Source organism: Trichoderma evansii (genome assembly GCF_050947405.1).
Source record: "Trichoderma evansii strain SZMC 28006 chromosome Unknown GGI43scaffold_1, whole genome shotgun sequence".
NCBI classification, from domain to species: domain Eukaryota; kingdom Fungi; phylum Ascomycota; class Sordariomycetes; order Hypocreales; family Hypocreaceae; genus Trichoderma; species Trichoderma evansii.
In genome coordinates, this window is record NW_028145205.1 from 686,732 (window position 1) to 708,313 (window position 21,582).

General features: G+C 50.3%; 7 protein-coding genes across 7 annotated transcripts; 4 read left to right on the forward strand and 3 right to left on the reverse strand.

Annotated features, from left to right (window-relative positions):
* Nucleotides 1-34: 34 nt before the first annotated feature.
* GGI43DRAFT_378249 (isopenicillin N synthase family dioxygenase) lies at nt 35-1,186 on the reverse strand (the record flags this gene model as incomplete). Its single annotated transcript, XM_083202669.1, has 4 exons — nt 35-294; nt 363-458; nt 521-640; nt 694-1,186. The coding sequence occupies 4 exons, from the start codon at nt 1,184-1,186 to the stop codon at nt 35-37; spliced, it is 969 nt and encodes a 322-aa protein (XP_083065848.1).
* Nucleotides 1,187-3,132: 1,946 nt separating this feature from the next.
* GGI43DRAFT_5389 (uncharacterized protein) lies at nt 3,133-3,955 on the forward strand. The gene has a single exon (XM_083209978.1). The coding sequence runs from the start codon at nt 3,220-3,222 to the stop codon at nt 3,877-3,879; it is 660 nt and encodes a 219-aa protein (XP_083065849.1). The 5' UTR covers nt 3,133-3,219; the 3' UTR covers nt 3,880-3,955.
* A 75-nt stretch (nt 3,956-4,030) lies between these two features.
* On the reverse strand, nt 4,031-5,645 carry GGI43DRAFT_378251 (uncharacterized protein; the record flags this gene model as incomplete). Its single annotated transcript, XM_083202670.1, has 4 exons — nt 4,031-4,986; nt 5,052-5,217; nt 5,284-5,410; nt 5,476-5,645. 4 exons carry the CDS (start codon nt 5,643-5,645, stop codon nt 4,031-4,033), a joined length of 1,419 nt encoding a protein of 472 aa, XP_083065850.1.
* On the reverse strand, nt 5,247-6,961 carry GGI43DRAFT_427008 (uncharacterized protein; the record flags this gene model as incomplete). The annotated part of the gene is made up of 2 exons (XM_083208757.1): nt 5,247-6,274; nt 6,342-6,961. The coding sequence occupies 2 exons, from the start codon at nt 6,959-6,961 to the stop codon at nt 5,935-5,937; spliced, it is 960 nt and encodes a 319-aa protein (XP_083065851.1). The 3' UTR covers nt 5,247-5,934.
* Nucleotides 6,962-7,748: 787 nt separating this feature from the next.
* Nucleotides 7,749-8,375, forward strand: GGI43DRAFT_389756 (uncharacterized protein). Its single transcript, XM_083204237.1, has one exon. The coding sequence runs from the start codon at nt 8,104-8,106 to the stop codon at nt 8,323-8,325; it is 222 nt and encodes a 73-aa protein (XP_083065852.1). The 5' UTR covers nt 7,749-8,103; the 3' UTR covers nt 8,326-8,375.
* Nucleotides 8,376-8,633: 258 nt separating this feature from the next.
* Nucleotides 8,634-11,613, forward strand: GGI43DRAFT_389759 (uncharacterized protein). The gene is made up of 2 exons (XM_083204238.1): nt 8,634-8,939; nt 9,026-11,613. The coding sequence occupies exons 1-2, from the start codon at nt 8,799-8,801 to the stop codon at nt 11,291-11,293; spliced, it is 2,409 nt and encodes an 802-aa protein (XP_083065853.1). The 5' UTR covers nt 8,634-8,798; the 3' UTR covers nt 11,294-11,613.
* A 4,708-nt stretch (nt 11,614-16,321) lies between these two features.
* GGI43DRAFT_389768 (Zn(II)2Cys6 transcription factor) lies at nt 16,322-20,139 on the forward strand. Its single transcript, XM_083204239.1, has 3 exons — nt 16,322-17,001; nt 17,550-17,702; nt 17,983-20,139. Exons 1-3 carry the CDS (start codon nt 16,691-16,693, stop codon nt 19,613-19,615), a joined length of 2,097 nt encoding a protein of 698 aa, XP_083065854.1. The 5' UTR covers nt 16,322-16,690; the 3' UTR covers nt 19,616-20,139.
* Nucleotides 20,140-21,582: the final 1,443 nt, after the last annotated feature.

Below are 21,582 nucleotides of genomic sequence, written 5' to 3' on the forward strand. Positions count from 1 at the left end.
CGGATACATGAAAGAAGCAACCATCACCCCTGCCTTACGACTCCTCGACGGTAACGTATGCCGTAGCACCCGGCGTGTGAATGTCGTAAATCTCCTTTCTGAAGTTGGTCACCAGCTGCTCTACCGTGCATGTCTCATACTTGGGAGCCTCTCCGGCCTTGAGAACTTGTGGGAGACACTCAATGACCTGGTCCAGCCAGCCGGCCATAAAGTACGCCGCGCTGTAGCGGAACTTGTCTGTGGGCAAAAGGACTCGGTGCTCGGCGGCAAGGTATGTGTCGTTGGTCCAGCGGGCTGCCAAGACTGATTAGTTGCTGCAAATAACGCATTGTGTCTCAGTGTAACACGGGCAAAACTCTTACCAAACATGTTGCCCAAGTTGATCACGAAAGCATCGGGGATAGGCTCAATAGTCTCAAATTCGCCAGTCTTCTCGTTCTTAACTTGCAGTCCGCCAACTTCAAAGTTATTAGCCAACTGGTCATTGCTCTTTAAAAGATTCAAGCAAATAAACACTTACTGCTGTCTTGGTACAGAATAGTAACAGCAGACGTATCGGCATGGGCCTCCAAACCTACCACATCGTCGCCCTCTTCAGGGAGAGTAGGGTGGTATCGATGGAATCGACATAGAACAGCACCTAAAGACATATGTAAGCAGTGTTTACTAAATTAGAGACCCAAGTCTGCATACCTTCTGGTTGTTTTGCGAAATCATCAAAGTATGTCTCCTCCAATCCTAGACCCAGCGCAATGAGTCGCAGCAAGATAACAGCCAGGTTCTCCATTGCGGCAAAATACTCTTCCATTGTTTGTCTAAATCCAGGAGCATCTTGCTCCTTTAGCCAGAGGTTGCCCTCTACAATGGGTCGGTTCCTGCCAGGCAAGTGGCGGCCCATGAAGAAGCCCTCTTTGGCCAATGATGAGAGCGATTCTCGGAGCTCAGGAGACTGGTAGCCTCGCATCTTGCCGTGAATCTTTCTCTTGGTCTCGTCAGGTAGAGCAAAGAACTCGGCTGTCTGCTTGATCATGCCATCAATCTGGGACTGAGTGATGCCATGGCCAACGAGCTGGAAGAAGCCAGATGTGCGAAAGGCACTGTCAATCTGTGCTGTGATCTTGGGGATTTGGCTCTTGTCGCCTGCAAGGTAGCCAGAGATATCAATGACGGGGGCAATAGAAGTCATCTTGAAGTTGAGTACACGCAAGTACAATGTTCAAGGTTGATACTTTGGTTTGATGAAGGAGAATGGAGGAGAATGGGGGAGAGATGCTTGGGGCAACACAAAGGCACGTAAAAAGCAGCTCATGTAGAATTGATATATGCCTAGTGTCTTCATATACTTGTCTCTTACGCGTATCTGCAGCTGGTAACTAATAAACATAGCTGAAGCTCTCACAATCGACTCCACACCCTCCGAGCCTGCCTTCCGACTGTCAGCAGCTGCAGTCCTTTCAGAGTTCGGCGATTGATTAGAGACTATTAGTCAAACTGGTGGTCTGAGTAAGATTCAGCTGAACAAATTGCCTAGTAATATTAATTAACTAGTCTCACTCCCTTTACTCGTTTGAGTAGGGTGTTTCAACAATAAATATATCGACGCCACTTGGCATGGATTTCCAAGAGGTTGCTGACATCTGCAGTGGGGGTGAGAAGCCGGATTTCACAGGGTAAGTCAGATTCAGTGGGCTAACTTTATCGAGAACCAGGCTATGGAAGGAAGAGAATCCTTGGTATGGAGAGCAACCCTTGTCAGTCTGTTCCTTGGTTTTCGGAGACTCAAAATCCTACAGTCGCGAGCTGGAGCGGAGGGGCTGAAGGAATACTTTTCCACAATCAACGAGCCTGAATGAGAAGTATGTTTAGGAAGAGATTTCACTGATCGGCAACTCACCAGTTCTGCGAGTTTAATGTTTTTTTTTAGATAAGGACGAAATAGCAGATATCTACAAGCTGTACGAAATTGTAACAGAGCTTCTGTAACAGAGATTACAGGGCCGGTGAAGGTGAGATGCCTTATAAGCTGTTGTAGAGGGTATATTAGCGTAGAGTGCTAATATAGCTGATCTTTTTGGTTATTGGCGCAGTGGTGCACCCTCTCACGCTGTTACAGAAATGTCAATAATTTGTGTTGGAAAGACTACCTGTATTGCAAGTAAGTCTATAGAGTGCCATAACCAAAATAACAAGGGGCATAAACATGAAGATATTTAAAAAAAAGTTATAAATATATTTTTACTATTTATTATTTATTGTAAGTTAATTCAATGGAGATAAAGCTTACAAATTAAACATAAATTTAAAACATAATTTTTTATTTCATTTTCTAAATGGGTAAATACATTTTTAGACTAACTAGCAGCGATTGCTTTTCCGTTGGTTGGTTACATCTGCTTTGAGACTACCGCTTTTCCATTTGTTACCTAAAAGGCAATTGCCTTTATTAGTTGTTCACCTCAAGGGGGTGTTTGTAGTCATTCTGGACCCTGTAATCAGGGCTGGCCTTCTGGTCTTTTACCGAGCCAAGGCTGAACCATTTTCGTATCAAGAACCTTGACCAGAACCATTTCCCGATATCCTGGCCACTTTATATCGCTTTATGACCAAAAAGCCGCCCCCAGTTTCCCAGATCGTATGATGATAATAACGAAATGCCCAGTAATTGCTTGTTGTGGAAGGCCTTTCAACATAGCATATAGACAGGGCATATATGCAGATTGACCGGGAAGGAAATGAGATCTGATGCAACTGTAGATACCTTAAGCTTCACGCATCTGCTCTAACTCTATTCAAAACAAATTAATATGGCATGTATGAATCTGGATATTTGCCAAATTGGGAAGCGTGTAAGCGAACTGCACGTGTATGTATTTGCTGACTATTATTCGAACTCTCCTTGTCTGGGACTCCACTACCGCAGATTCTCTCCTTCATGAACTCTGGATACTGGATGGAAAAAATTGAGAATTTTGACAGAGATGAATCAAATGATGAGAATAGTAACATTAAACTTTCTTCAATACGATACAGCATTTCCTGTTTAGGATACTCCGATGATTTCTCGTAGAGGCGCAGGGCGTGCTCGTACGGCCGCTCATGACCCCCACTTCGTATAACGGCAGAGGCCTCACTTCAATCAGCTCTCCATCAGCTCTCTATACAATTCATCCCAATTCATACGTGTAAATTCATCAAAAGAAGGAAAAAAATAACTTCATCATGGCTGTAGAAACCACCGACCAAGTCCACCAGGACGCCACGCTCGTCTACAACTATCACCGCATGAACATGTCCCTCCACCCCGCCGACGCCATCTTCTGCCTCTGCAGCCTCGACACGCGCATCGCCGCCCACGCCGCGCAGCTCTACCTCGACGGCCTGGCACCGTATCTCATCTACTCTGGCGATTCAGGCGCCCTGACAAAGGGCCTCTTCAACGAGCCCGAAGCGGTGGTCTTCGCGGCCATTGCCCACGAGATGGGCGTGCCTGAGGATAAGATAATCGTGGAACCCCGTGCCAAGAACACGGGTGAGAATGTGCGCTTCACGTATGACCTCTTGAAGGAAAAGGGCCTGGATTTTAGAAATTTGGTGTTGGTGCAGAAGCCGTACATGGAGAGGAGAACGTATGCGACGTTTAGGAAGCAGTGGCCGGATGAGACGACTGTGTTTACGGTTTCGTCTCCGAAGCTGAGCTTTGATGAGTATCCTGATGCGAGCAATACAAAGGAGCTTGTCACAAGTATCATGGTGGGAGATCTGATTCGAATTCGGGAGTATCCTGCGCGGGGGTTTCAGATCGAGCAAGAGATTCCAGAGGAGGTTTGGGAGGCTGGGCAGAGGCTTGTGAAGGCGGGCTTTGATAAGCATCTGCCGTGAAGCCTTTAAAGTCGTAGACATTCAACTATCTATAGATTATATAAGAAGGATTTTCCATAGAAGGGATCACTTAGGTTTTAGTATTAGATGAAATGGTATCAACGGAACTGGCCGAATGAGCTGGCCTCATACTACTCATTCGTCGTCATCTTCATACCTTCTTCAAGTCCTCTACTGCCTTCTCTGATGCCGTCTTCAAGAATCCCCGGAAGCTCTCCAGGGCCACCTCATCATTTCCTTCCAACCACCGTGCTTCAACCGAAACGTGGTCCCTCGCAACTCTCACGGCAACTTTGAAGCCAAACTGACAAACCTGTTCCTCGGACGAAGGCTTCTCTATATTCCCTCCTCCATCTATCTCTTCATTCATCTGCATCTCTGCCTCTCTCTTCTTCTGTCGTCGCCACGGTCGGCTCCACACCTTATCCACAGCTCTGCCAACACCTTCGAGCTTCTCTTTATTCCAATTCCAGGATATAAGCTCCAGCGCCGCAATAGCATTGCTCAAGTTCTCTGCAAAGCCGCCAATATTTCCACTCAGGGGCATCTTGAACGCGGTAGTCTCCGTCATAGCTGGCAAGATATTCTTTGATAGCGCAGCTTTCGTTCCTCTCGCGACGCTCTGCGCTGGTCGTAAAGGCCGAAAACTCCACGCAATCGCCCACCGTCTCGTCTTGTTGCCTTGAGTGAATTCTGTGATGGCATAATTGTCTATTTTGTGCTCCCATAGCTTATCGACAATCTTTGTGACACTAGATAGAAAGCCTACCATAGCGGTATACCACTGGATGCGCTCGCGCAGGACGAGCGACTCTTCAAAAATGCGGCTGATGAAGCCAACTTCCCCGCCTTTGGTTACCATTTCTACCTCGGCGCCGGTGCAAGCAGTAAACGGCGGGCGCGATTTTCCTGCTGCACTACCTAACAAGGCTTCTACAGACTCATAGAAAGGAGGGTTCGTCATTGTGAAGTCGATGGATTCCATCTTGAGATTGTCTAGCGGAATGAGCGCATCATCGGGTTTTCGGCCGATGACCCGAATTCGATTTTCGAAATCGTTAAGCTTGACATTATTTTTTGCGCATTCTAAGCTTTTTGCGTCGATATCTGTTTATAATGTTAGGACAACATGTAGCCGAATCTGGGGATGAATTTGGGCCAGACAAACTCACCAGTTGCAATAAATGACCATTCACGCTGAGCGCATCCAAGCAGTGGGTATATGCAGCTCGCGCCCGTGCCTATATCTAGCCCAACCACTTTTCGGCCAGGTTCATCATATGATGTTGTATCTAGCAAATCCTTGAGCCATAGGATGTAATTGTGTCTGTTCGTAACCTTTTCACTCATCTCCGTTAGAGCGTTCCCGCAAATTGAAGCTTAAAAGAAGCTGATCTCACTCACAGGAGGGCACAATCGATCCTCTGGTAAATCTATGCGAAGATCAAAATCGACCTTGAGCAGCGTCTTCGTCAGCTGCATGACGGCTTTGGGATCGCTAAAGTTGAGGTCGCGTCCACGACCTTTGATGCTGATATTCACGTTAGCACCGTCATTATTACAACCCAATGAGCACCGTGAAAAGAGAGGACGGACAAAGCTGCAAATTCTGGATCATTAAGTGCCATCGCTCGGAAATCGGGGGCCTTTGTATACAAGTTGCGAAAATAGGCATCTTTGGGTCCTTTGGCCAGATCTTTGTGAGATCCTGTCCCGACTCCCGCGTGAGGCCGCTGCTGAACTCGACTCGAAGCATTCTCAGCCATTTTCGTGAATGGAAAAAGATAAATTCAGCATTCAGCTAGAATTTGTTGTATCAATTGCGGTGTAAATAAGTAAATTATGATGAAATGTCTATTAGATTGAAGTATAGTAATATTGAAGTTGCAAAGGTTGAAACATATTAAAACAAAGCCCAAAGCTGAGCTGCGAGTAGTGCAAAAGCTTCGTTACAATCATGCACCTTTAGTAGGATATGTTCGTCATCATCAAGTGCCAAAGCCTGTCCGCGCATTCCAGAAATGCCCATAGTAGAAAAGCGGCAAACTTTACTTTTTACCATAAAAGCACCCTCCACCTCCAGCCTTCTAGAACTTTCAAGTCCTTCTCATCGACCTCCTGGTTGCTGTACTCGAGCCGCTGGGACAGTTTCTTGAGGCGCTTCTGCACTGTCTTGGCTACTCGCAATGTGACTTCATTCTGGAACACGTACATGACCGAAAAGACAAAGAAGGCGATGCTGGCGAGATGGTGGTGGCCTAGAACAGAATCCTTGATACGTTGGAGGAGACCCTTTGATTTGCGGAATGCGTACTCGGTGTTGTTGGATGAAGCCAGCGACTCATGATCTGAGCCTCGGCGAAACAGCTTGCGCACAATCGGGATAAAAGTCGCCCTGTTCAATGTAAGCTTTAATCATTCCCGCAAAAGGATAGAGCATGGGTATTAAAGGTCAATCTTACAGAAATCCTCCAAACAACCATCGTCGCCACTGGTGATTCTTTGCATTCTTGACCATCCGTCGGACCTCGTTCTGAAGCGTCCGCACTTCACCTATCAGAATACCTGTTTGACTGCTAATCTGCCACTCTAGGTCCACTTGCGATGCATAGTCATAACCGCGCCGCTGGCCCTGGAGATACATGAGGTGTTTAATGTTGCGCTGGCAGCTGGCCTTGACGTCCTTCATATCGAGCTGAGGGACCATGGGATTATACGGAGACTGGAGCTGCTGCATCGGGGACTGAAGCTGCTGCAGTGGTCTCTGGGTCGGGTACTCATACGGCCTCGGGTGGAAGTCAGTGGCCTTGGGATAATCGTTGGCCTTGGAGTAGTCGTTGGGCTTTGGGGGAAAGTCGCCAGCCTGAGGGAAGTCGGCGCTGCGCGGAATCGATCTCGTCCGAGGTATGTCGTCCTTGCTCACTGAGCGATCGTGCAACTGCTGATCTGGCGCTGGTCGCAAAGGCAGCGCCGGTATTGAGGACGATGGCTGCGCAGTTGAGATGGGATAGGCTTTATTGGGGCTGGGCGAATCAATCGGCTCCGGATCCAGCGACTTCAACGGCGGTGCATGCGGATCCATGTCTGCAGCTTCTATGTCACGCGAAAATAGGAAAAGATGAGAGGTATCACGGCTTGGAAGGATTTGGGAGACCCGTTGATGATGCTCGGGGGCTTGTGAGCGTCGCAAATTGGAGGTGGCTGGTAACGTTCACATACAGGACCTGCGCGTTTGCATCATTTATTGCACGACCGAGCTGGGGGCAAGAAGCTGAGGACGGTTAAAAGTGGGGGATTGGCCTCATGCTGCATATTGCACCGACGATATGCAATGCATCGAAGCAGTTAGTGAGGAATAACAGGGATCATCGTATGCGTATAGACGGAGTATGGCCCAGAATGGATTACACAGCTCTGCAGCAGCTTACTTAGTGGCGGAGAGGGGTTTGATCGACAGAGTGTTTCTTTTCCCAACATTGGTTGACGTATATAGCTTGACATGTAGCTGCTTGGTATATACCTGGGCTTTTTTACTCACAAGTTTTCGCCAGATTTCTCAGATTCTACATTCCTTCACCCTGTCATACAAGACCTAGATAATTCAATACTCCGAATGAGGCCCGTTGCTCTATCGTGGCCCACATTGGGTGCTTCACCGACATCTTATAAGCCGTCTCCTTTACGTTTACCAAGGCTCTCCTTATGGCCCGTGCTGGAAATCGTAATAATCTGCCCCTTAACAAAATATTCTGCGTTTGCCTTTGTGATCTAAGCCAACAAGTTGTTCAGAAACTTTTTGAAGCAGCTTGAGCATAGCCATGATAACCAAGAGACTAGCGCCAATACTAACCGACGGCCTAGCAATTAGAAGTGCAAAGTGGCACGGAGCATAGCCTAGCAATGGGAGGCCTGCGGGGGCTTTTCTTCTCTCTCTTTTTTTCTTTTTTTGTCTTTTTTTATAAATTAAAATTAGGAAAAAAAAATATGGTTCATGAAGATAGTATTAGCATGTACTGAGTACGAAAGTGAGAGCTATTACAGCAACCGAGCTCTAGAATTAGTCTTTCCCGAAATAGGAATCTATCTTAGTTTGGCATCTGTATATTGCATGATATACATATAACGTATGTGAATTTCCATAATTAATTCTAGTACAATTGACACAATAGACAGAAAAGCATCGTAGCGTAGCTTTCATAGCTTTCATGGTGCTTGTGCTTGATCATGATGCTAATCCCTGCTTTCAGCTCGACTGCCAGGCTAACTCATGCGGGACTTGCCCCGCTCGACGACTACACTAGTCCTCGGCCTACCGTAGTGCTGGAGACAACAGCTATTTTAGCGAGTTCAAAGGAATGCTTCTCAAGTCTCACAGCAAGGCCTGTAAAAGCCACGGCTGCCATAGTCCAGTGGATATATGCGTCATGTAATTTCATCTTGAGTTGAGAACACGTAACGACGGCTACTTCTGGCCCAGTCATAGACGCTAAACTTGCAATCTGTATGGTTCGTAAAGAGGATGCGTGTCACGATCAAGCAATTTAGTACAGGCACCAGCCCCGCGTTTGCCTGAAGCTGCAGCCTATCGGTGCCTGGGCCGTTTCGCGTTGATCTATTGGTCTGTCTGTAAAAACACACTATATTATTGGCCTGTCAGTAAAAGCACACTATATATCGTCCACGTAGGATTTCTTGGCGAGTTTTCTGCTGGCAGATAAAAGGACCCGACGTCCTTCTTTCAATTAGGACGCTTCTTCATCAATTCTACTCACATAGGAAAATAATCATCACCAGCATAATCACATTGCAATTGACGAATATAATTGAAGAATTGCTAGCTACCAAGTTGCTCATTTCGGAACTCTGCTCATCAAATAGCTCCTAATCGTTTCCTATTTGGCTGCGAATCACATTTAACAATGGCGGTCTCGACTACCTTTAGCGAAGAGGATTCTATCCATAAGATCGAGTATCAGGCCAACGATATCAGTACTTCTTCGGTGACTCTCTTTCCCTCCAGAGCTCAAGTACGCCGAGAGATCAAAGCTGTCCAGCTCAAGGTAAGCCCCGCAATCCATGGAACTGCACTAGTATCTATAATAGTCTTCACCAGAGTCCTAGTTAACTAACAGAAACAAAATTACAGCACGGCACAAACCAAATTACCATTATTGGACTTAGTCAAACGCTTGACCCAGACTCAATCAGAGTTGAGAGCAATGGCAGCGCCACAGTCACTAACTTGGAAGTCGAGGAGGTACCAAACCGCCAACTCTTCGACGAAGTGTACCCTGAGATTGAATCGGAATCTGAATCCGACGCGGAGACCGAAGAAGCGTCTGACGACGAAGTGGGACCAGAAAGCTCTCACCTAACAGCCGCCCAGCATACCCTCTATCAACTCAAAGACAAACTGGACATAGCCCGCGATGGCGTCTGCAATGCGGAGAGGCGACTCGAAATTTTGGAAGACATTAGTAGACTCGGTAACCGCGAGGGCGACGATTTTATCCAGGTTACCCTCGACCATTACAAAGAGCAGCGCGCAAAGGCCTGTCAAGACATGGTTGAAAACAGAAAGGTGGTAGCTGAACTCACAAAGGACGTTGCAAAGGCCGAAAAGAAGGCCAATAAGCTACAGAGAGAAGAAGACAAGAAGAACGAAAAAAAGAACAAGGCCAAAGCCAAAGCTAAGAAAGAGAAGGAAAAGAAGAAGGCCCTGAAAGACAGAGTCAAGGGCGAGGCTAGAAGGGAGAAAGCACGTCTGCGTAGAGAGCGAGAGAGATTCTGGCCCCTCAACGTCTACAGCGTATGCATCACGTTGGAGGTTGCGGCCTTTACGCCCGCGTCTTCACGCCGAGGCTCTACAGCTAGCGATGTTGATATCTCAGTGGTTTCAGCTGCCGAAGTTTACGACGAAGCTGAAAAAACAGGCTCTATCGAGAGCGACTTGGTATTCTCCTATGTCACTTCATCGGCCTATTGGGCGCCAAACTATGACCTCCAGCTCTCGACGACCAATACATCTGCATCGCTCTTCTTTGATGCCATGCTCACCAATCGAACCAGTGAGACGTGGAAGAACTGCAAAGTCACCCTCTCCACCTCCCAGGCGACCTTTTCTGGTCTTGATGACAAGATTCCCACTCTCCAGCCGTGGCGCATTGGCATCACCTCTGGGTACCCTGGTCGTCGTGATGACGACAGAATCACCTGGAGCATGGAAGAAATGGTGTATATGAATCGGGCTAAGAATCAGGCTAAGAGTGAGGCCATTTTGATGCAAGCTGACAATGCTGGGAGCATGATGAGGAAGAAGGCAGCACGCAGCAAGTATATCGGAGAGAATCCATTCCACACATCCAACGTTGCCCCTGCTCTTCCTCCTCCTCCACCAGCAGCGGCAACTCCACGAGGTTCGTCTCTCTTTGGAGCCCAAAGCGTGGGCTACGGCGCTAATTCCAATACAGGTGGAGGTTTGTTTGGTGCTACCGCATCCGCAACAACTGCAGCGTTTGGTTCTGCCGCACCCACAGCATCAGGTTTGTTCGGTAATAGTCGCGCACCCCCAGTGGAAACAACCCGGGCGGAAGCATTCCAACAAGAGTCTGTCAAGGAGGAGGCCGAAATTGAGAAGCCTTCCAATGACGATGATATCACATTCGATGCTTCCCTCATGGAAGAGACGGGTCTTACAACCACCTATGACCTTCCAGGCCTGAAGACCCTTGCTCCCAAGTACAATGGATCCAAGCAGCGCGTGGCCCGCATCCCCTTCTCCAACGTTGTCTTCAGCCACACCGTTGTTGCCAAGTACAAGGCTGTCGCGTATCTCAAGGCCAAGCTGAAGAACAGCAGCAAAGTCGCTCTCCTCAAGGGCGATGCGAGCCTCACCCTCGACGGCACCTTTATGGGCAAGACGTCGCTGCCTCGCTGCAGCTCCGGAGAGTCCTTCAACCTCAGTCTCGGTATCGATCCTGCCATCAGGGTCACGTATTCCAAGCCCGAGGTGCACCGCACATCATCCGGCCTGTTCAGCAAAGAGGATAGCGCTGTGTATATACGTACAATAACGCTTCACAACACCCGTGCCGTGGGAGGCCGGGCTGTCGACTTGCTCGTGCAGGACCAAGTGCCCGTCTCAGAAGACGAGCGGTTGCGCGTGGAACTCTTGTACCCGCGTGGTTTGGTCGTTGACAACCACAACGGAGTTGCTACTGGCGCGGCTGACAAGGAGGGTCAGAGCAAGGACGACGGTAATTGGGGCAAGGCTGTTGCGAAGCTCAAGAAGGAGGGCCAGCTGAGCTGGGATGTGAGCTTGAATGCCGGAAAGGCGGCTAAACTTACGCTGGAGTATTCTGTTTCTATGCCTGGTGGACATGCTGCCTATCAGGTCAATTATGTGAGGGATTGAGGGATTGGGAATGTTTCTTGGCTAGGCTATGTGTAGTGGGAATGAGCAGTTTTGCAGTGTTAGCTCTTTTATGAAGCAGGCTGTTCTGAGATTGTTTATGTGCAGGTTGGACATTATAGGCACACAAGCAGAGGACAAAAAACAATAATACTAGGAAGTCTTATAACTATAAGCACACAATTAAATTAGTACTCGCACATTGTTCTACTATAACATTCATTGTATTCGAATAGTTTCCAACGATTTTTTAGATTCTGCCCCACCCTAGCATATTTAGATAGACATCTATAAGTAGCATCAATTGAGCTTCATGATATACGCATCCTCATTATCCTGGTCAATTTACTCTACTCGGTCCATTGTATATATTGCCGTCCACAAGCTCTAGAGTCCAAATGTCTTGTGCCTATACGAAACCCGTCCTAGTTCTGAGCATGCACGCACGAATGTAACTAGAATAGCTACTTCATCTGGAGCTCACTTGTCTAAGAACCTTGGCCGATCTCGGGATAATTTATCGTATGTTTAAGCTTAAAACCTGCCAGTTAGAGCCTATACTGCTACGTTGGGCAAAGAGGCTGCAGTGCTGCTCCCGCTACGGCCCAATACAGGTCCCTCGCGCCGGCTCCGTGCAATCTATTACATTCTCAGAAAGCCGAATCCGGCGGCAGTTAGATGGGCGATGCTTTTCTCAATCCTCTGCGGAGTATAGCTAGGTAGCTAATTCATGCATAGATTGCTGCGTTGCGTTGCAGCGCCTCGTACTTTGTACTTTGCATACAAATGCTACATGGCGGATCATCTCATTTCTGGGTGGAGAGTGCCGAGCGCCGGAATAAATTAAAAAACCACGTGATTGTCTTTTCCCCGGAGCCGGGCAGCTCCAAATTTCGTCCCCATCGTCTGCCGAGAATAAGCCCTTTTGGCTCGCCTCGGATTTTTCATCACATCCTTTTCTCCCCGTAGCACCAGAAATCGTCTCCACCTCGGGCCTTGGTCAGATGCCGCTAGCCGTTGAGCGAGGAGAGCATCGGCCGTTCCGACGAGTCGTGCAAGAAGCAGACGCAGAAGCAGCAGAAGTCAAAGGCACTGCTCCAGAGACAAGAGACTCGTCTGGAAATTGCTCTTGATAGCTGTCTACGGCATGTATTAACTGCTACGACAACGTCGTGAACGGTAGTTTAGCTACTCGATTCGCAACACGTGGTCCTGGTGCGAGTGGCATCACTCGCGTGGCAGCTTAAAATGGCTCAACTGGCTTGGTCCACGTCGGCACAGAGGGTGCATTCTATCTTAGTCGTACAGTATTATATGACGCTGACCACTCTGCAGAGCTTGGTGACATGGCCAAAGACTCCATCGAAAAAAAAGGGGGTGATTATTTCATGCACGGTAGCACACCGGTAGGGACCGGAAGATGCGGAGCTTACCTAGGAGACGCGCTTGCGAACGTCTGGATCTCAGATCTGCCAGCCGCTGATGGCGGGCTCGACACGTCGCGGCCCGAATCGCGCGCTGCCATGCTCTTTCTCGCAGCATTCTTCTCGATTTTGCTCCGTATTTCGGGGAAAGGAGAAGAGAAAAAAAGAGACGAGACTAGTTCAGCTCCATAGATCGTCCCAGCTGCGAGATTAAAGAGAATGCAGTGGTGATCAGACGAGGGACGTTTGAATGACACATGTCAACGGCATCTCAATCACTACTCCGTGGTACGATACCCCGGCCATCTCGTCAAGAATGATCTGACGTGGTGCGAGGATCGAATGGGCTCGCGTGTGTATAGGGAAGTGGCTAGGCAATCTAAAATACAGAGGTGAAATTAAATGATTTTGCTGGCTGCATGATGCTAACCACAAACTGCAGCGGGGAGACCAAGCGCCGCTGGTAAAATTTGACTTGCCTCGTAGTGGCTCTCCGATACGACGAGGTCCGCTATAGAGCCGCGAGTGGTTGCGGAGAAAAGCATAACAAACGAGATAAAGTAATAATTTAATAATGTATACAAGGTTGTCTAGAGCACAAGCGGACGCTTTGGGGGGTCAGCCAGCCAGCGCGAACGAGTCCCATCGGTGAGGAGCAGCAGCATGCAACGATGCCAGTACGGAGTAGAGTAGCATCATCCAGGGACTCCACGAACAGCTACGAGCTCGGCGCCATTGGATGCGTTAGCGCCCAGACAAATATGGGAATGGAACTCTTGTTCATGAATCAATGACGCCGAATCCTCGCCATGCACGTTGGTCGAAGGCGGGACTCAAACACGGACTAGAAATTGGACAAATATCGGAGCAGACGGAGGGCCCACCACGCGCACCGTAGGGTGCACTTTTCGGGTTTTACTTTGGAACTGTACCTATGTAACCTTGCCTTGGGATTCGCAGGGCAGACAGGGGCAGACCTGGCCAACCCCAGAGAGCCGGAACATCTTTGTCCTTTGTCTGATGCGGACGGAGATACAGAGGGCAAAGCCGACGCCAGCTTGTAGGTATATACCTACATACAACCGCGACCAACAATGTGATGCGGTAGAGCGATCGGCGGTTCTGCGCCTCTCTCTCCATGCCATCCATGTGCGGCGGATCTGTTGGCGCTGCACGTTGGTATTTCTTGCCTCTACAGAATGCTTTGAGAGCCACGCGGGCGGTGTTGATCAGCAGCCCTGGGCCGCCTGTGGGCTACTCTCCCCGACGATGAGGGCGGGACTGACGATGCCTATGGCGCCTATCTGGCTACAGGACTTGTTAGGGGCGGCAAGGGTGATTCACATTCACTGGCAACATCCGTCTGGCTGCGGACATGATCTGAATAATTAGGGCCCACCCCACCGACCGTGCGACTCTACTTTTCTGCGCCCGCTCTCTGACTGGCCGCCTCCTTTTCCATCGCAGTTATCCGCGACCAGTGAGAATGCCAGAAGCTATAAGCTTTGGTCGTCGTTTTTCGTCTGGTTTTCTGTACCTGTACAGTCGTACGGATACGGGCCTGCAAAGGCGAGGACAGGGCAGAGCCAAGTTATTTCTTGGTTTCCGTGCCGGACGCCTCAATCTGGCTGTGAGGCCGGGTCGGCAGCGCCACTACAGTCATCCACCTGCACATTCCGTACTAGCCGGCACAGGCCGTGCTCCGAGCAACATGGACCTCCGCAGAGAGAGTGGGTTGGGCTTTCAGATTGGCTGCGCACAGCTGTCCTTCTGGACGGCTTCAGTTGCTTGCATTAGACCAAGCGAGGTGCTCCGTAGATAGAACAGCTTGCATTGTGCGTGTACAGTAGCCGCAGGATGAGGCTCTCGAAGAAGGACAGCATCGGCCCCACAAGGCGCCGCTGCTGGCCTATTCCTTTAGCCAGAGAGAAAAAAAATGCGCCATTGGATGTGTGCCGCCCGCCGAAGCTGAGCTGCCGCCGTTGGGGAAAGCATGCTACACAAAATCCAAATACCTGCCTGGGTACTCAGTTACCTCGAGAATGCCTCTTGAGAGTGTTTGCACAAAGATGCTACTGCTATTGCCGTGGCACTGAGACCGCGTGCGTACATAATCGAACGTGTAATGTCGCAAAATCACCAGATCTAGTGTTGCAATTTCAGCAGACAGCCGCTCTGTCGACCACTTCGCTTGGGGTAAGTCGGACGATGGAGCTTTCTCGGTTCCGGCGCGGCTGCACGGAGTACTACCTTGGGCGCCACGCGCCGCGTCAGTCAGCCCATCATCCAGCTGTGAGAAAAAAAGGGATTGGCCGCTTCCTCAGCAGCAGCCTTTCGTGATAGGCTGTGCCCCGGATCCCAAGTGGGCTCCCGCCTTGGCCTGGTTTTGGAGAGGGGAAGGCAGCCGGCGCTTGTGAAATGAAGTGCTCTGGATGGCCGTGAGATGGGTGGGAAAGGGGGGCGAAAGCCTCGCCTCTCACTCGCAGGCTCTGATGCGGCGCATGCCGCCGGACGCGAGCGGATGCCGCAGCCATTTCGCTCATTGATTGACTTTGGGGAAAGTCCAACTGGCTGCTGTTTGGCACCTGTATTGGCGGGAAGGTTTGGCGTTTATCTACCACCGGCTCCAGCCTTTGGCCATGTATCCCGAGGCACAGGAGCTCACAGCTCGCTGAGCAACACGGGTATCGCAAGTAGACGATTCAGGAGCCAGCGTGCGGCGGTATGCGGCGTCGTGTAGCCAAGTGATTTATAGCTACAAGCGAGATACCAGTCAGTTACAAGGCCAACGAGCCGCGTTGCTTGCCACCAGCCGGCGCTGACGACTATCGCCCCGGAATACGGAGATGCCTGACTTGAGCAGCACTAGTTTGGAGTAGAGCCAAGTACACTGGCTGTATCGGGAGACCGCCTCCACGGCAGGTAAAACCCCGATCTGGTCGGCCCTGGCCAAGGCTGCGTCATAGTGGGATGGGGTGCATGCCTAGGTGGAATTACTGCTAATTCCCAGGCGCTTCGACGGTGCTGGTGCTCGTACAGTACTTCGTACAGGTGACAGCAGCAGCAGGCAGTTGCCTTTTCCCACACCTCCAAGAAAAGAGCGCAGGTCATGTTTGTGGGGCCAACGCCGTGAGGAATCAGGTCGTGGTGAAAGGAGAGCGACGGGAGGCCACATTCCGGGGCGAGCTGTTCAGCACCGTATTAATAGTACTATCAGCGACCATTTGCTCTTGTGCCTCGAGACCCTCTGTTGAGCATAAACTTTCACGAAAGCCAGCTCTTTTTTTTTTTGTTTTTTTTTTTATATTTGTCTCTCTAGGTAGTTATATGTAGCGAACTAAGAGAAGAGGCTCAACTGCCATCGGTCGGCGCTCGCACTACTCGCAGGTCCAGTTGTCTACTTCTGGACGCGTCCACTGAAGGCACTGAAAAACTCGGCTGTCCAGCTCCCTGTGGGTGGGGCCGGACCAGGCCTCAAGCCGATCCGCCCGTGGGGCTTCCCACGCTGTGGCCGGGACACACACTTTGCGCTCTGGCGACACCCCCCGCCTTTCATCCCCCAAAGACGCTCGCGCCCGTCTCCTGTTCCATCTCTTCCTCCTTCACCCGTCGCCAGACTCACCTCTTCCTCTTGCAAACCCCTTCGCTCCAACCCGCGATCAGCCTCCGTCACCGCCGGCCTCTGCATCTGCTGCTGCTGCCGCCGCTCAGCTTGTTTGTCTGCTCTCGCCAGAAGCCACTGCGAGACTGCTCGAGTCGATTGCGCGTGCACCGCCCTCGTCCCGGGCCTACGGTGTCGCGACCTCCGGTCATTTTCGCTCCTCCCCGTCACCATCACGACGCAAACCCGCCGCCGACTGCAGCAGAATAACGAGCGTCTGCGAAAAACCACGCGCATTTCTCCCATTTTCTCCCCCCTCTTTTTTTTCCTTTATCATCTCTCCAATTCCCTGCCACACTCGTCGCCTCGCCCACAATGTCCTCCGGCGTGGTGCGATCCACTGCCCTTAGAGCCGGCGGCGCCTGTGTGCGCTGCCGCAAGGGCAAGACCAAGTGCGTGTACGAGAACGGGCGCGCGCCCTGCAAGAACTGCGCAAAAGGCATGCACGAATGCTATCTGCCTTCGGAGAGCATGGCCCATCACCACGGCCAGAGCCCAGCTCGCCATACCGCAGCGCATCGCCCAGCGCGCGACGCTTTGCCGGCGTCCGGGCCCGGTGCCTCTGACGCCAGACAGCCCGTTGTGGGCTCAGGCGGAGCCAGACACGTACAGGCCACCTCCGAAAAGTGAGTGCTTTTTCCTTACTCGCGCCCACCCCCTCCCTCGTTTTTTGCTGGGCCATTGTGCCTGTTTGCCGCCGCCATCCTCAACAGAATCGTTGATCTGGGCTTTTTGCATTCATTTTCTTTATTGCCTTGCTTGTCTGACTGCTACATGTGTCTGCAGCCATGCAGGTCTCGGGAGCATCCCTCTGAACCTCTATATCCCTTTTGGCCACAGAGGCGCTACCTCCCTCCTCTTTCCTCGGTACAGCTACCACCCTTCCCCCGATCTCGTCCCCCGAATGGCCCGGCCGCCCTTTTAGCTCGTGCACGCGCTGCTGCACTGCGCCGAGCTATGCTGCTGCCATCTGCACGTTTCCCATCCATTCCCCCACTTGCCCATTTCCGTTCGGATGCCAGGCGGCCCGATTTTTTTCCCTCTGCTTTTTGCCCTTGTCTTTCTTTTTTTTAATTTTGCCGCCGCCCTATGCGCCCCTGCTGCAGTTGCCGCAGCGTGGTCGCTGAAGCCGCCGGAACCCGAGCGCAGTTTGCTAACTAAAACCCACTGCCAGGCTTACACCGGAACTCGTCGCCGAGTGCGAGCGCGTCGTCTCAAAGACATTCCCGGCCTGCGTGGCCTTTCACAAGCCGACGTTTATGCAACAGCTGAAAAATGCTTCGCTCGAATCCAGTCTCGTCTATGGCCTGTTGACTTGTGCTGCTCGGTGAGTTTCTCTTTTTTTTTTCCTTTTTTTGGTGCTGGCATGGCTTGGTCTGGTATGCCGCCTTAATCACCGAGGCTACATGTTTCAGCCGCTTTCGCCGAGCTCTGGTTGATTATTGGCCCCGATCGGAGTCCGTGCGCAAGGCCAGACAGCCTTGTCTTGAGTGGCTTGGTCTCGAGGAACGCGCAATGGGATTGGATATTGGAAATTGTGTTCTCTAATTGGATTTCCATCTGTATCCTTCGCCAAGCGATTTGATTGCTGATTGATGCCTCTGCAGGAGCTCTCCGACACTTATCCGTCGGTATGGCGGCAATCCTACCGCTGCTGCGGATACCTTTGCAGGCAAGGCCATGTCCTTGATCAACGCCAACTTGGACCAGCCCAACCTCGCCGACATCCAGGCTCTCTGCCTGGTCATCATTCACGAATGGGGCAGCAGAAATGCCGTTCGCGCCTACGTCTACCTCGGCCAAGCCACCCGGCTGTTGCAGATGTATCGGATCTTGAATAGCCATCACACATCTGATACCGCCGACCAGTTCCTGCGTGACGAGTCTTTCCGCCGCACGCTGTGGCTGACTTACATCCTCGACTGTATTCTCACCTCTACGCCCGGCCGGTATCCCGCCCTGACCATCCAAGACACCACTGACGTGGCCCTGCCCTGCTCGGACATCAACTTTGCATTTGGCAATGCCGTCTACGTCAAGACTCTGCCGCAGCAGCTCAGCTTTCTCAATGGTGCTCACGAGTCACCCAACCGCCATCTGCCTACTGGCGAGATTGGCGAATTTGGCCACATTGTCATGGCCGCTACTATTTGGCGGGACGTTGTTGGTATGCTTGGTGTTACGAGCTTCCGCGAAGAGGATTGCACAGACCTCATCGTTAGGATTGAAAGACTTCGAGGCAGCCTCCCCATGCAGTTCGTTGATAAGCCAGGCCAAATCAACCTTCATATGACGATGGGATCTGGCTACACTTTTGCCATGCTTCACTGCCTCATTCACTGCGCCATCATCTTTGTCCACCGTCGGCGCCTTTTGGAGGATACTACATCCCCCTCGTTTAATCTAGAGACATATCGCCACACTCCTCGCTGCCACGAGATCGTGGACCGCCTCTTTAGCTCGTGCCATGGCACCTTGGCTCTCCTTGCAGCAGTCGAGGCCGGCGCAGAGAAGGACCATGCAATTTGCTTGCCCATCTTCATGCTCTTCTCCGCATTCACTGCTAGTGCAACTATTGCTTTCCTCTCCCTCAAGGGGCTGACACCTCCCAACGCCGTCGAGACGGCAGCACACATTGTCAAGGATGGTTTGCGATTCATGCACGATGGCAATGAGAACTGGCCTCTGATGAACAGCTGGCTTAGGCACCTGACTGTCATGCAGCGTGTCCTCCACAATGATGCCGCTGCCAACATGATGGCGTCGAGACACGGCTCTCACCCTCACCTTCCCCCGGTGACGGGCATCAAGGATGAAATTTCATCCAATGGCGATACAAACCAAGATGCTATGGAGTATGACCAGCAATCTGCCGCTGGGGCTATTCCTGGCCAGCAGCATGGTTCTGTGCCCCGCTCAGTATCTGGCTCTGCTCGGGGAGACAGCGAGCCTCCGGTTTCCCTTCCTAGACGACCAGGCGTTACGACCATTAACGGGGGATCTAACAACATTTCCTCTTCGGGCACCGCATCGCCACCATCTGGCGGTGCTCCGCAGGCGAATATGCAGGTTCACGATGTCAAGCAACCGAGTCCTGAGATGATGACCAACGGCATGGTTTCAGTCCAAGACGGCCAGGCTACGAGCCAGGACATGACTGCGCCTGAGCTATGTGAGGCGTTTGAGCGCCAGCTTTTAGATCTTGATGATCTGGCGGCCTTTATGGGTGGTGGAGTTTGACTTGAAGCCATCCATGATGATGCATCACAAATGGCAATTACGGACGGGGCCATGATGCTTATGACTCTTTCCGGATACGCAGCGACATAACATAGATTTGATGGCCAAGCTTACGGACTTTTTCTTATTCTTTCTTTCTTTAGCAAGAGCGCATAAGATGGGATTTGCAAGACAAAGAAGGGCTATACAAAACTGCAGCATCGCTAAGATGCATACTAATGACGTGAAACGGGAAGACTGAATTATTACAGACTTGATATTAATATGGGTGGAGGGAAGCTTGTACCTGTTAGGCTTATTACTCTTTTTTTCTTTTTTCTTTTATCTTTTTGGTTTCTGGTTTTCCGATACCCGGAGGAAGGACGGAGGAGGGGCAAAGAGGCGTTGAGGGCTTTGTAGTGATAAGGATTAAAGACCACTCAAGTAAAATCAAAACTTTGATAGCTTTAGTTTGAGTCGGACTGGAGTAGAGATTCTGCAGTACGAGTAATGAAACATCTCCAGATAATATGCTTAGCTATCAACCTTTCAATGGTGCCATGGCATGACTAGATGTGATACGGGCGGCGCGTATTGTGTCGGAAATGGTTCGGGAACCTGGAGGTTTGAGCGCTCACAACTTCAGCCACAAGATTCATCTGCATTGAAACGAATTGATGACATGTGAAAATTAAGTAACTATCTATTATCTTTTTCTATCTTTGATATACATCTGAAACTGATCTATAGCCTCCGAATCGTCCCGATTACCCCTTTTCCTTCTCCGCAGTCGTCGTCATGAAGCTGTCTATCCTCGTGTCTTAGCATGTTGGAGAAATGAGGGCAAATCTACAGAGTACAGAGGGAATGAGATTTTGGGGTTTGTTTTTGTGGGGAATATTGAGTGTGGAGTAAAGCTGGGGGACGGCAGTTTGTATGGTGGAGAAAAATTGGAGGAGCAAGGTTAGGGGACTACGGAAAACGGCCGAGCTCTCACTCTAGCATGTATGACCATTTTTTGGAGAAAAACTGGGCTTCATTGTTTTGAGTCGTGAATTGGGCGCAGGGCGTAGGGCGGTTTTGCGATTCTTTATCGTCTGTATGAGTGTTTATTATTAGTCTGCGGTATAGAGTATTAGACTAATGGAGAATTACGGAGTGCTAGCTGCTGGCGTAAGGGTCAAGTTTGGGGTAAGGATGCATGTTTTGACGTGCGGAGATGGTTTCCGTATATTGCAACGATGTTACATGGGATACGATAAAAAGTCGGATCTGAGATTGGATTTTTGAGGGTTGTTGCGGAGGAGGAGAAAGGGAGGGGTGTGTGGGATGATTTTGAGATTGACGATGGTCTGGGGGAAAATGGGGAAATCGGAGGTTTGAGGCTGTTGTTGTTTGTTTGTTGGTTGAAGGGTGAGAATAGAAAAAAGACTATCGAAAAGTTAAGTTACACTGGATCTCGCTCGCGGCATTAATGTCACGGAGCTGAAGGATAGTTTGTGTAGCGGAGTGGTTACCATCTCATGTTGTATTACTCCGTAGGATCGGCATCTCCAACTCCTAGATGTCGATGCAACTACTACTGTAAATATGCAGTGCTGTTACTAGTGGCCTCCTCGCGTGGTGAATGTTGCATTTCTCTGCCTATTTCTGCAAGATTGTTTTGGGGTTACGGTCAAAGCCGGTTGGTCAATCAACTTCATGAGCAAGGCTACCAAAAGAATCTAGAATTTCGCCTTGTGCTGAAAGCCTTCATTGTTAAGAATTTTACTACGGGTCCGCCTATTGTTGAGTCTATAGTTTCAGTCTGTGCAACTACGTATAATCCGTCGGTGCTTTTTCCCCAAATGCTGCAAGCAACATTTTTTTTTTTAACTCGCCGCAGGCTTTGATCGCTCTGAGCTCCGAGCTCAGTGTCTAGGCTATGGGTATCGCATTTAGCGAGAAGCTGCAATTTTTGGATCTGGGGATTTAGCGAGAACCGCTAG